This window comes from Lepidochelys kempii, chromosome 6 (assembly GCF_965140285.1).
Source record: "Lepidochelys kempii isolate rLepKem1 chromosome 6, rLepKem1.hap1, whole genome shotgun sequence".
Classification (NCBI taxonomy): domain Eukaryota; kingdom Metazoa; phylum Chordata; order Testudines; family Cheloniidae; genus Lepidochelys; species Lepidochelys kempii.
Window position 1 is genome coordinate 67,307,072 of NC_136385.1, and position 14,273 is coordinate 67,321,344.

General features: G+C 38.4%; 1 protein-coding gene across 8 annotated transcripts in view; it reads left to right on the forward strand.

The window, feature by feature from the left end:
• Nucleotides 1-14,273, forward strand: part of PCNX1 (pecanex 1) — a 132,231-nt gene that overhangs the window by 39,918 nt on the left and 78,040 nt on the right. For 5 of the 8 annotated variants that reach the window (XM_078853321.1, XM_078853319.1, XM_078853322.1 and 2 more), the window contains 2 exons: nucleotides 5,885-6,017; nucleotides 11,431-11,615. The exons of 2 other annotated variants lie outside the window; for them this stretch is intronic. In XM_078853321.1, the coding sequence (XP_078709447.1) occupies nucleotides 5,885-6,017; nucleotides 11,431-11,615 (318 nt within the window). The remainder of the gene's footprint in view (nucleotides 1-5,884; nucleotides 6,018-11,430; nucleotides 11,616-14,273) is intronic. One more of the 8 variants, XM_078853320.1, reaches the window with a different exon arrangement.

Genomic DNA, 14,273 nt, shown 5'->3' on the forward strand with positions numbered 1-14,273 from the left:
TGCAGGTAAAACAGAGCATGAGACATACTGTTGTCCTCCAATGAGTTCAGTCACAAATTTAATTGACACATTTTTTTTAACAAGCATCATCAGCATGGAAGCATGTCCTCTGGAATGGTGGCCGAAGCATGAAGGGGCATATGAATGTTTAGCATATCTTGCACGTAAATAACCTTGCAACGCCAGCTACAGAAGTGCCAGTGCCATTTCTCATGTTTAGGTGACATTGTAAATAAGAAGCAGGCAGCAGTATCTCCAGTAAATGTAAACAATGTTGTTTGTCTTTGCGATTGGCTGAACAAGAAATAGGACTGAGTGGACTTTGTTTTATTTTTGAGTGTAGTTACGTAACAAAAAAAACTACATTTGTAAGTTGCACTTTCAAGCTAAAGAGATTGCACTACAGTACTTGTATGAGCTGAATTGAAAAATACAATTTCTTACCATTTTTACAGTGCAAATATTTGTAATAAATATAAAGTAAGCACTGTTCACTTGGTATTCTGTGTTGTAATAGAAATCACTATGTGAAAATGTAGAAAAATATGCAAAAATATTTAATTTCAATTGGTATTCTATTGTTTAACAGTGCTATTAATCGTGATTAATTTTTTTGAGTTAATAGTGTGAATTAATGGCAATTAATCGACCATCCTACTTCCAGTTGTGTGGTGGTACAGTAATGCCATCATTACTCTCTCTGAAAGAAGGCTCCAATGCTTGTGCTGTTGCTCATAGTGGCTTTTTTACCCTAAGCAGCAATCTAGTGAAATTAAAATAATCTTTTTACTCAGAGTTGCACTAGTTTAATTTAAATTGTGATTATTTTTTTAACTAATTGTTAAACTAAGCTTTTTCAATTTAGCTTAAAGCTATTAGTACCAGGGGTAGTCATAGGTGGACTGCAGGCCAAATCCGGACCTCCAGACACTTTTGAACGGACTCCAAAATCTTTTTATATACTTTTTTTTTAAATTATTTTCTCTGGAATCTTGACCTGGCCTATTCTTTGACCAGGACATTCGTACCTTGACAAAAAAGAATTGACATTAGGATCAGGTTTAAACTAAACTGAAATATGTCCACACCAATGTTTGCACTGTTCAGTGGAACCTAGCTAATCTGGTGCTAGTTTGTATGCAGGCCAGGCCATAGTAATAAAACCCCTGAGCAACTACATCAGTGGGTAAAATATGAATGTAGATCAGAGTTCTTGGCTTCACTTTGCTGTTGCTTGGGGAAAAAGCTATAAATCGCAACAGTCAGGCAATCAGCAGTTTGCAGTGGAGGGAGGACTAAAACAAAACAGAGGCTGAGGGTGGGATAAACTAATTAAGACACCCCTCGCTCTCATCTGTTTCTTGCAGGATCTGGACGCAGGCAGGCAGAGACTGTCTCATCCAGAAATCAGGGAGGGATGCTGCACATCTAACACCCAAAGGCTTCCATGAAAGACAGACTTCTCCTCTCCCGCACACTGCAGGCAGGCTCTGGGGTGCTCTGGGATACATTCTACTTAATCTTCCTCCCAACAGCTGGAAGTATGGGTTGGTGGGCTGAGTTTCTCACTGAAGTTTTTGTTGGGCCTCCACAATAGGTCTTGTATTGATCTCTGAGCTGTAGCATACATATCTAGTTAATGTGTGTCTTGTAAACTTCACGTCCCAATTTTCATATCTTGGAAATAGATAGTAACAAGTCTCAGATGGCTCATTAAAATAAATCGCTAAACAGAAGGAAAAGTTTAACTTTTTCAAAGACACCTTAACATTGTAGAATTTCAACACTTGAGAGCCAAAGGTTGTATTGGAAGCAGAACTTTCCGAGGCAGACATTTATGATCCTGGGGAGCCTTGCTTATGTAAACTGATTTACTTCAAAGATTGACCCATTGAAACTGGGCTTTTTATGAAGTGAAGATGCAACTACTGAATGAGCTAGTTTTAAGTGAATTACAATAATCCTGTTGATATATTTTGCTAATAATATAGAACTATTTGTTCCTGTAATATTAAGATTACATATACACTCCACCTTCCTTATAACATACATGAATTTAGATTGATTGATTTTATGGTAGTGCCTTTCTTAGTCTAGAAATCTTCCCAAAATAATTCTGTGAGCTGAGTCTTGTGAGTGATGCCGTAGACAGTGGAACCAGTCCTGCACTCTTCAGTAAACACAAAATTCCTGCATTGTAGAGTAGAATCAGTTTCACTGAGAGCGAGTGTTGGCCAAGACCCAACAAAGGTTATCTGCCTCTCAAATGTAAATGCTATTGGCTTTTGAAACTTGCATGTGAACGCAGATGCTAGACCTCTATCAAAGGTCTTAACAGCCCAAGTTTTTGTATGGACCACAAGTTCACAGTCCCCAGATGGTAGCACCGTACAAATATGAGTTAATACTATTCAGTCTAGATAAAAGAGGTTGTAATAAACATCAATTCTGCTCAAATACTGACTTACAAAATAACCTTCTGTTCAACACTAAAGGAACCTTCCATTCTAAAATAAAGCTATCATCATCATGGTTAAACAAATTCTAGAGTGGGATAGAAACTGGCTTAGGAACTTGATCTTCCATTACTACCTGTGGCAGGCATTTTGCTTGAGATTTATCAGCCTCCATCCCCTTTCTTCAAGCATAGGGTCAGATACAAAAGTACTAACTTTCTTTTAAATGTACTTAGTCGTACATGTTCATAATGATGCAGTGCTTTAAATCTTGTGTGCTTTCAGAATGATGAACTTTGCTTTTTTTAAAAAGCAAACAAATTAAACTTGTTCAGCCTGATGTCTTAATGGTCTTGTTTAAGTTGTTTTAAACTGGAATGCCATTCTTTCTGTGCCACTAGTTTGTTCTTTGTTTACATTAGACTGCGTTTCTTGCTTGCAGCTTTGACATATAGCTTCTTGAGAGGACAGACTTATATAACATTCACTAACTCATAACTATTCAGTGGTCTGAATTTGACCGTAGGAGAGGGCCTTGCAGTAGAAAGCTGTTTTTGTCCTGCAGTCAAAAGAAGTAATACATAATGGCTTTCATGCAAGCGATTGGGTGGCCTACTTGCAACTAAGTCCCAAAATAGCTTGTTTTGGTTCGAGACGCTGCAATGCATCTGAGGGCTGCCCTTGCTACCCTTAGGGAAAGTCTTAAGATCATGAAAAACCCCAATAGGAGTCACTGTCAGATAATCTAGAATATTGTATACACAAAAATTACATTAAAAGAACAACATTAAGGTTGCAAAGTCAAGCATGCATAAGCTAGTAAATGTCAGAATTACGGTTGCTTGTGCAACCTTAATTAGATCCCCCTGTGCATACGTACTCTGATATAGTCCTTAATTACCTGATCAATTTTTTTCCATAGGACCCCTTCTTCATTCAGTGTACAGAATGGACAGTGATCAGTCAATGAGCAACTATTTTGTTTTCTCCACATTGTTCATTGTGTGGTCCCAGGCCCCTGTTTTGTCCTTCCTATTCAAATTCTGCTCTATAGACAAAATTATTAACTTTCTTTGGAGATTTCTCTGTGGCATTCATCACTGTTCATCCTTGTGGAGCACTCAAAGACTAATGAATTTATTTTCAAAACCCCATTGTGATGTGAGTGGGGTGATGTTATCCCTGTTTTATAGGCCTACAACCTGGTTTTTGAGAATGATTTTCAAAGTATATAGCACGTAATATGTTTAAGACAGAGCTCCCATTGACTTCAGTTGCCATGATGAATGCTCAGCACTTTTTGTAAATCAGACCCCATGATCGGAAGTCAGACAACCAAAACATGAGGAATACCACACAATTAGTGACCATCTGTGAAAAGGTTGATATAAGTGACTTGAATAGAATCATATAGGAACTGTGTGACACAGGCAGAAATAGAATTCAGTTCAATTCTCCAGGACAGTTCTTCAGAGAATTCAGTTATTTTCCAGCAGTCCCCTGCCTCATTCACTATATGCCTTCCAGTTTCTTCAAAAAGGGAAGCAGGGGTTCTATAGCCAACAGTCTCCTTTCAGTATACACCTCTGAATCATCTCCAGGGCAGGTCCATCCTGTACATTGAATGGGAAGGGGGGGCGGGTCTCTAGCATATGATCATGCAACTAAAGACTATATAAAAGCGTAAGCACAAGGGAGCTGAATTAAGGTTTTATGTAGTCTTAACTCTGCAATTTCCAAACTTTGAGTTCTTGACTTTTCAACATTGATGTTCTTTTAATGTAGATTTTGTGTGTATGTATCTTCCTATCTTTTAAAAAAGCAAACCGAAAAAGCAGAAATGCCATGTGCTATATTGATACTCATATGGGTCATCAGCAGGGTTGGAGCCTTTAGATACACAGCACAGACCTCTGCTGACCTAATGGCAGTAAATGATAGTAATGGTAGGTAGTCCTCCTCTGTGTGGACCAGCATGAGAGTGGGATAGAGAGTGTCTTTCAAATATTTGCTGACAGCAAATGAACGGTGAGACTCAGGAATAATGGGCTCTGTTCCAGATTTTAGAGAGGGAGTGTTCTTTACAGGGCTCACTTCCTGTCTACCCCCGAACATAACCTCTTTTGTCCCATCTCCTCCAACCTGTTACTGTTCCAGTCCTTTCTCTTTTCTATCCCTGGCTCCTCATTGTAGTACTATTCTGCTCAACTAGCCAGTCCCAGTCTCCACTGCTCAGGCTTCTTATTTCAGTCCACTCTCTGTGCTCAGTAAATCTTACCCTCATCCCTCCAGACTCCCAGACCCAGTTCTCCTCTTGTGTCCCAGCTTCTCATGAATGTCTCCCAATACCTCTTTCTTCCTGTCTCACTGGTTCTCCATTCCAGTTTCCTTGCCCCATCTAGTCCTCCTAGGTTCATCGGTCCAGTTGTCATCTATTCTGCCTTCATATCAGGTAGTTTACTCCTTTAGAATGTCTGAACCCAGCAGGAGAGTCATTGAGAGCAGAGAAGAGACAAGTGCCCTGCCCTCAGTTAAGGTGTCCAAACCTGGACCCAGAATGGCCTGCGGCAGCTCAGAGCTGAAAAAGCAGGAAAAGTCATCCTCTGCCCTGGGCAGAAAAAGGCCCAGTACAGATGCATTTTTCTGGGAATTTAGCTGCTCAAATGTAAGATGATGCCACTGAGTGTGTGTGAACTAACTTTTATTTCTAAGGTTTATCTTTGACCAAATATGGGAAATTTTTTCACAGAGATGGAAAAAGGTACATTTCTGACACACAGCCCACCTTGCTGCCACTCCCTGCTTCAAAAGATGGAGACTAGAGCTTTCCAAGGAAAAGTACATACGTTTTCCCATGTTAAAAGATTATTTTTCTCTAGCTTTGTTCTTGGAAACAGCTGAAGAATTCTGGCTGAAATTTTCTCAAAAATTCAGCCTGAGGCAAACACCCAGCATAGAAACCTTCAGACCAAATGATTCAAGTTTGGTGAAAGTTATGTGCAACTGAAAAGAGGGTCCTATAATGGGAAGTATCAAGCAACCTTAATAGGCAGTGGTACCAACTGCACATAATTTATTCCTTCCATTAGGGAGCTGGAGAAGTTAATCCAGTTCCCTTCCCAGCAAAATCTAAAGTTTTGAAGAAAATAGACAAAACTTTTTGGAATCCTGGCTATTTGGACATGGGGAAAGACCAGTAGGGTGTATATTTAAAGGAAATATAAATCTAGCTATAATGTGCTTTTGTGATCCTATTTAAGGTAAAAGATGACAGTAGTAAATGACGAGTACAGTAAGTGAAAAGACCTAGTTTCTCTTGCTGCAAAATTCATTAACTGGGGTGTGGGTGGGGGAAGGGAGAGACTTCAGTTGCTGTGTATATAACTGGGGCTGGGTTCCTGTTTGACCTAAAGTCTGTCTTGATGCAGCAGCACAAGCCAGCGAGGAGACTGTCATGTTTCACCGTGAACGCAGCACATTTAGGCGTCAGGCAGTACGGCGCCGGCACAATGCAGGGAGTAACCCCACCCCTCCCACATTGCTCATCGGATCGCCCCTCAGGTATGGTATCTAAATATTCCACCATCTTTAGCATGCATGCAGCAGACTACATATTTCCCACACCCCCTAGCATTTCCAAAAAGTACTTTCCTTCTCTCCTCACCTTTAACCTTTTTGGGCTGTCTCTGCATGTCTTTGGACTAGTTGAATTTGTGCATGTGTACGTGGCACTTTTTCCCCCACAATGACAAGGTTAGCCTATCTCAACATGGCACATGTGGGTTTAGATCAACCACAAAACAAATGAATGGTAACAAACTGACTTTTACTCAGTTCTTTCACTTTAATTTTGTGTCAAAACTTTAGATACTTTAAATTTCAATCATAAATAAGAAAATGTTAAATCAGCATCTCTTTTTTCTCCCAAGGGGGAAGAGGAGAATAGGAGTACCCACACTTCTCAGGGACTGTAGCGGGGAAGAGATCTGCACCATAAAATTAGCAGGATAATGTAAACAGCTAAACCGTCCTGCAAATGTTCTAAATCTTAGAATGCAGCAAACCACTGCATAAAGAGCCAGGAATCAACCCTGTCAAAATAGAAGTCTTTGAAATAATTCATAAACTATCGTAATCTTGTTTTTAAATGTAATAAATTCCATAATTTATTGTTGGTTGGTACTAACTCTGCTTATATACTGATTACTTTAACATCCATTTGGTACTTGATATATCTGTGTATTCTTAAGGCCTGTCCTTAACCTTCTAAGTTAACAGTTAATTGCTCCCAATATTATGAGCTCTCCATCTTTAAATTTCAGTAGTACTCTTGTAATTTCTTTTAGTAAAAGAGTACAGAAATTGAGCAAACTAATGCCTTAAATCTTTAATACTGTCTAAACCAAACAGTTCGTAAGCAGGAGGCAGGGAATCATGTCTTCACCATGGCACTCCTGAAGCAACATCTGATGAAGTGGGTTTTAGCCCACAAAAGCTTATGCCCAAATAAATTTGTTAGTCTCTAAGGTGCCACAAGTACTCATTCTTTTTGCTCATACAGACTAACACGGCTACCACTCTGAAACTACTAGACAGAATTTCTAAAATATCTTGGATATCAGGATTGATGCTTGCAAGGTCTTGCTTTTAAACACTTGGCATCAATTTTTCTATTCTTCGGGGCAAAAGGAGAGACACACTTAAGTAAGAATGTACGCTTCTTCCTTCCCACTTTGAAGATCACATTTTATCCTGAATGTAAATGTAAAATGTAAAGCTAGTGTAAAACAGCTTACACTTTCCCACATTCCTCCCCAGTTTGGTCATCTTCTATTTGATTCTAAAAATAAGGTGCAGAATTTGACTTTCGACGAGTGGCTCATCCTAGTTTTAAGGGAGTGGGGGTGAGAGGAAGTTTAAAATCTGCTTTCTGTGTCTGAAACTTACTCAAGTGTGTCTTCCATTTTCCCCCAAATGTGGGAATTTCTCCATTGTTCCCACATTAAAGATCAGTTGTTTTTTCTCTCCCCTTGATATCAGAGTTGCATTGGTTTATTGCAGGTATATAGGCATGCTCCTCCTGAATTTTGGAAGCCACTTTTTAGTGAAGATGCATAAGTGTGACCCTAGGCACTTGTAATCAGCTGCAGAGACAGTGCCAATGAGAGGGAGAAACTGCCCAAGAGACAGGAGCTCAAGAAGCTCAGATAACTGAAGTTAGATCAGAGTATAGTTAAGGAGTAAATAGTGATAACTTGGCTTCTGATACCCATCTAGCCAACTTTCATTATTCAAGATACAAGTTAGTAAGGTGCATTTGGCTATTGGCTATTACAGTACATAGCAATACTTAATTGAGTTGATTTTTTTTAAAATAAATTTTACTAAAGGGAAAATAGATGTTGATCTTTATTCTTATTGAACATAGATGATTTCAAAACAATAAAAAAATAAGTGAATAACTTAACAGTTAGGGCCATAGCAACTCTCCATATTTTGAGTCACCTCTGTCTGCTCTGCATCATGTTCACTTGCATTGTGTTCTCTGCTCTTCTGACGGAGGGTAGAGCAATTGTGTTTTATCTGTAGAAGATCATGCAGATCAGTGTGAGCACTAATCATTGTACATCAGCCTAAGAATGGTAACGTCTGTGACTTCTATGGATCAGAGAGAGCAGAATAGGATGCAAATGAGGAACTATCTCAGATGTCCCTGCTGCTTAAAACTGGAGTTGGCAGCTGCCTCCTTCTCCCCGCTAATATAGGCACCAAGATTTCCATGACACAATTGCCTCTGACAAACAGGTGGATTTTGTTGTGGGGACAATGAGAGCGCTGAACTTTAAGGACATAACTTCTTATTCAAAGACAAAAATTCAAGAACGAGAGAACATAGAAAAATTCTGGCCAAGTAAATTATGTTCTTTATACGTGTTGCCCATGCCCTGATTTGTTCCTGTGTAAATGAAAACCGGAACCCATTATCTCAGATCTCTGAACATCTACAAAGAAGCATATCACCAGGAATAAACGGAAATTAAGTATTTGAAATATACATGCAGAGCCAAATACTGGTAGCAGACACCCTACTAAAAGTATTATTTGTGATGCTGGCTAGGAGCCAAATATTTTATAGTTTAAAATGTCTTAGCCTATTTTTTTTAATCTGACTGCCAGTCAACCAGTGTTACAAATGACCTCATTTTTAGAGCAAAGAGGGTCACTGGTTATTTGTTACAAATTTGTTTGAGATACAAACTGAAATTTATTTGGAAATTATTCATGTTAAATATTCTTCAGACTTCAATATAACTAGTAGAAATAAAGTTGCTCCCTTTTTTTTGTGTAACTGGTGTTAATGGGAGTTGTATGTGCACTGAAGAGACCCATGAAGTAAGAAATAAAAACTTAGTGTGCAAAAAAGAAACACAGAGAAAAATATGAATATATTCTGTTATGAACTGATTTTAGTAATTATGGGAAAAGTGTTGATCACTGCAAATATGTAGGCATTTCCTATCTCTGCTAATAGGAAGTGGTTCTCTATCTTGTTCCTATATTGCTAATAAACTCTATTGCTTCAAATTTTAAACTTTAATAACAGTTAGGCATATTAACCTTTAGATGCCCTGATACTGTTTTTCTTTAATACTCTTGTCAATGAGACTTTTCTTTCCTAATCTCTTGACTGTGGCATAATATTAGATGTCAGAGAGATATAGTCATTAGAAGGCCTGTGCAATCCCATTTGAAGTTTTCAACATACATTTTTTTACAAGGGTGTCTCAGTAGTGAAACATTTTATTAAAATAGACTAATTGCATTGCATAACTAGACATTTGGCCATGAAAAAGATTTTTCAATTAAAATCTCCAGTAAACTCTGAAGGCATGGTGGTAAAATAAATACGTGGACATACATTGCCCCATTTAAAAACAGACTACTTCCAAGCTCCCTGATAAGTACCAGCAGTGTGCTGGGCACTTCAGACACAATGTTGTACACTTCAATGTTGTACTAGTGTCAGACTTTAGATTTGACTTCTAAATTTACTTGTGTTTTGAAATGGAATGGCTCCAGAAGCTTTTTGTATTCAGAATTATCTTGTGGACGAGACAGAATAACACTCCTTGTTGGATATTCTATAAAACTGTTACTCAGTGTTTTGCTTTCTTCTTGTCATATGGTTTGATAGCTAAAAGAAGTTAAGTACAATTTTTAACTTATAGCTGTGTTTGAATGAAAATCTATTCAGATAATTATAGGCTGTTTAGGTTAGCTTTATTGCTCTTCTGGGTAATGCTCAAATGAGACAATGAAGCATTCTTGAGGGATGATGTATCTTTGAATCTTACTTCCCTAAAGGCTTCTGTTACCATGTAGCTCACAGAGAGCCTTGTCTACAGCAGCAAAACACTAAATTAAATAAGGTTGAAAAGCATTCAAACCCATATGGTAAAATAAAATATGGTAGTAGTGACTTGCAAGCTTGCTTTTCTCCATGTGCTGTGTGCATGTCTGTTTTATTTTGCATGTGCTTTTTTTAACATTCATTCTTAGTACATAATCTTGTGATTTTTCCAATGATTTTTAAGAAGGGAACTGAAAAGCAGAAGTTCTAGAATATATTCTGTTGCTGTAATCAGGTATAGTCCACACACATACTTTTATATATACTTAGTTGTTGCCTTCTTAGTCCGCTGTAGAACAGCATATTCCTTAAAGGCACCAGAAACCACCTACATTTTGAACTGCTAAAGGGAATGGACAGTGATGTTCTGTGCACACAGGAAACTTGTTTTGCCCGAGCGAACCATAAAATATACAACATATCAGGGTCCTCAAATAAGATAACTTCTTATTTGGTAAAAGAAATTAATATAAATAGCCTAGTATGTGATCTGCTAGAATATATGCGATTTTAAAAATGTCTGGGACCTTTTTGCTACTTAATTTTAGAAGATTTTAGTCATGGCTTGTTATAACCACCTGCAGTGTGTTACTCTGCCCATTTTTTGTCCTTTTAGATCTGTTTCTGTTGAATAATAAGACTTTTTATCAAAAAGGTAGTTTTGAAGTGGAAATAGGTAGTAAGAGGAAAATAGTATTTTTAGAACTTTTAAAACTGGAAGGGAAATAGTTCTGCTGTAAATGCCTCTTGACCCTAGGTAGACGTATATGAAAAGTTATTTCTTGGTACATGTATATCTTTGGGCTTAAAAGAATCTCTGGTCTTTATAACAAAACTGGGTGTTCTAATGGAATGTTGCCACAATAATCAGTTTAAAAAAAATCCAAACTAATAACATTAGAAATTTAGTTTTAAAGTTTTATTTTACGAAGGTTTTGTACTCCATTCAGCTTGAACAGGTAAGCCACATAAAGCAATATATCCAGAGTTTATGTAACTACAGTCCAGTTACTTTGTTAGGGCTACTCCAGAGTTTGACTAGTAACTTGGCCTGAAGGTGTAGAGAACAGAGTGTAGTTGGACAGCCAGCAGGCAAGCAAATGCTCCTGTGGGTCCCTGACAAAAGCAAATAGTAAACAGTTCAGCAGCTCTTGCTTTGAGAAGCACCAGGGGCACATAACTATCCGTGACACCATCTTTTTAATAGTTAAGTATTTTTTTTTAAAGTTAAAGTAATATCTTACACAACTTTGCCATTTCACATGCAAATGCACACATCTAGCACTAGAATAGCATTATGTGGGGCTTAAGGACAAATTAAAAAGCAGTAAGAATAAGCAATTTTTAAATGGTGTAGTAGAGGATATATATTTATTTAGTTAACTTCTAAATACTCTGCTCTACAGTACTCCTGAGTTGTGATAGCCTATTTAGTAGGCCTAATGGCTTTCTTATGGTATGCTTTATTTTAACTTTGTCTTTTTTTTAATAGTTTTGTTTCATCACTTCTAGCTATTTTTTATTCTTCCCTGTAATGTCTCCCCAATCCATGTTTTTTCGTAGCCTTCAAGATGGTCAGCAAGACCAGCAATCCACAACACAGGTCAAAGTCCAGTCCTGCCCCCCTTCCCAGGCAGCTGTGCTCAGCGCTAGCGCCTCCTTGCTGGTGAGAAATGGGAGTGTCCACTTAGAAGCATCACATGACAATGCATCTGCTGTAGGCGGTAGCAGTTTGCACGATGAACTTGGTATGCAGGCCTTATGTAACCTTGGTGACATGGAAGTTTTAATGCCACAGATTTATGGGTAATAATGCACTGAAATTAATTTAAACTGAGATCTTCATTTCAGAAATGTGTGGGTGCATTTCTTAAAGGGAAATATTACTTCTGGTCAGTTCCCCACTCCTTCATAATTATTCCTTCCCCTCTCCCCATTTCCTTTAGCAAATACACTTTGAAAACACCCTTAAAAGAGGCATAGATTTAAGGAATACTCTGCGTGCTTTCATGGCTTGAACAGCACAATAGTACCAGTATATACACTCATTAGAAGTGGCTGAATTCGCTTTCTTGGTCTCTATTGACTCGATTTCATTTTGGTCACAGAGTTTAGCAGGGATTGAAGTCTATATTTTTCTGGTTCAGGAGGATGAGTGTTTAAAAATGTACTAGCCCTGAAAGCATCTTTTTATGGTTTCCAAAGAATTTCTGCTCCCAGTGGGCCATGATATATTGGACCTTCAAATGTGTGTGGAGGGGTTAGGGTGAGGAGGGTGAGAAATCGTAGGAAGTGAAATACAGACAATGTCAGTTACTGCAAGTTACATTTGAAAGAAGTCAGAAGCTTAATTCAAATTAAAGCATCTTATTGTTTGTATTTCTGAGATTGTCTCCTAATAAAATTTTAAGTTACTTGAATGCTATGCTGCTGCCGTAATAAGCATTTAGGTACCATGATCAGGAAGATATCTTCTGCATGTAACTTTACTGGTCAGACTGAAAAAATTCCAGACTTTTTCCCTCCTTGTCAGTCTTCTCTCATTCACTGGGCCATTTTAGTGCCTTTGTATATACAGTGTACTTTTAAATCAAGAGGTCTTAAAGCACTTGGGCAAATATTAATTAAACCACTCAGCCACTTCTGTAAGGTCAGTAAAATCATTAGAGATGGGGAAACTGAGACACAGTAATGTGAAGTGACTTGCCCAAGGTGATACAATAATCTCATTAGAGACAGAAATTAACTAAGGCAGTGGTTCTCAAACTTATTTCATTGGGCCCCCCTTCTTTGTGTTTGTAGTCATTTACAACCCCCACAAGTACATATAGTGCCACCCAGATCTGAAGGCAGAGTAGAGAGCAGTAGCTGCTGGCTGGGCACCCAGTATGAAGGCAGCACCACACCAGGAGCAGCTCAGAAATAGGGGTGGCAGTGTGGAAAGGGATATTCATCAATATCACTTTTCACAGCTGACTTAGTGCCCCATTGCCATCCTTACTATTGTGCTGCTGCAGCTGCTACCCTGGGCTGACAGCTGGAGCCCCACCAGTGAGGGATTGGGAGGGTGGAGGAAGGTAGCCCGAGCCTGGGCTGCCTCCCAGTGAGGAATTGAGGGACGGGGGAAAAAGAGCCCATGCCTGGTGGCAGGCTCTAGCCGTCCTCTTTATTCCCATCTCCTGGGTGTACACAGCCCTTCTGCATGAGCCCCAGCCACCTGGGGCTGACAGCCAGAGCTTTTTTTTTTTTAAAGGTACACATCTCAATCCTCCCTTGACACATTCCTTTGCCTCCTTTGGGAGGCCGTCCCCATAGTTTGAGAACCACTGGATTAAGGTGATTTCAGGGGGTCCTTTCTCTAAACAACAAACTGTGTTTCCTAACTTCAACATGTAAACAACTGCTAATGATTTGGGCATCAACATGGGACTTCTAGTTTACTGGGCAAAAAACACAGCAAAGATATTAAAATAGGGCACCTGTAACAATAACCTTTATCAATGACTGCTAATTATTTTAAGGATCTACCGATCACATGGTTTGAGTGCAGTTCTGTAAAATCATTATGTTGTTAAACTAACAGCTAGTCTGTTTTAGACCTCACCAATAATCCTGCATTAGGAGATAAATGTGCAACATCTTATTCTTCACAGTGCAGATGAGAGAATTTAAAGAGTTGCTTTGTGTAGTGCACATTTTAAGTACAGTTTTAGCATAGAACTTACCACTCAAAAGTATCTTCTGGTTCCATTGTGTGCAAATTTGAAAGCATAACTTTGCATTTCATGATATTGTGGTTTTATAACATTAACTGCAGAAATGTGAATCATACCCTTTCAAATCACTGACTGTTTTTGTTCTGTTTTTAAACCTTGGAACGCCTGCAGTTTCTAGACAGCTAGCCAAATGATGTTGAAGGATATATGTCTCCATCAAATTCAAGCAGTACCACACTGAAATTCCAGATTTTGTTGTCTATTTAGTATGAATCATTGAGTTCTCAATTGAGCATCGATCATTGCAATTTGTGTGTTGCAGGAATTATGAAAGTGTGTTGCTCCTGCTCCATAAAGTTTTGTTCTTAAAGCAGGAACTCAGCCACATTATGTATGAAGAATACACCAGGACTGCAGCACTTACTCTTTGGGGACAGAATGAATTTTCTGAGAATTTACAAGTAAATGCCTTTATTAGTTTGAGTCAAAATTATTTTAAAACTGAAATTTTAAAATTTAGCACCTGGTGTCATAGTGCCCCGAATTTTTAATTGTTGCCTTCACTTCGCCACTGAACTAGATTGGGCTTTTTTAATCAGTTATCCTCTTTCTTGATTATGGACTCATAGCCTTTTGGACACCTAAGAAGTTCTTCTTAAAGTTTTACTTTAAGTCAGTAAGTAAGTCAGT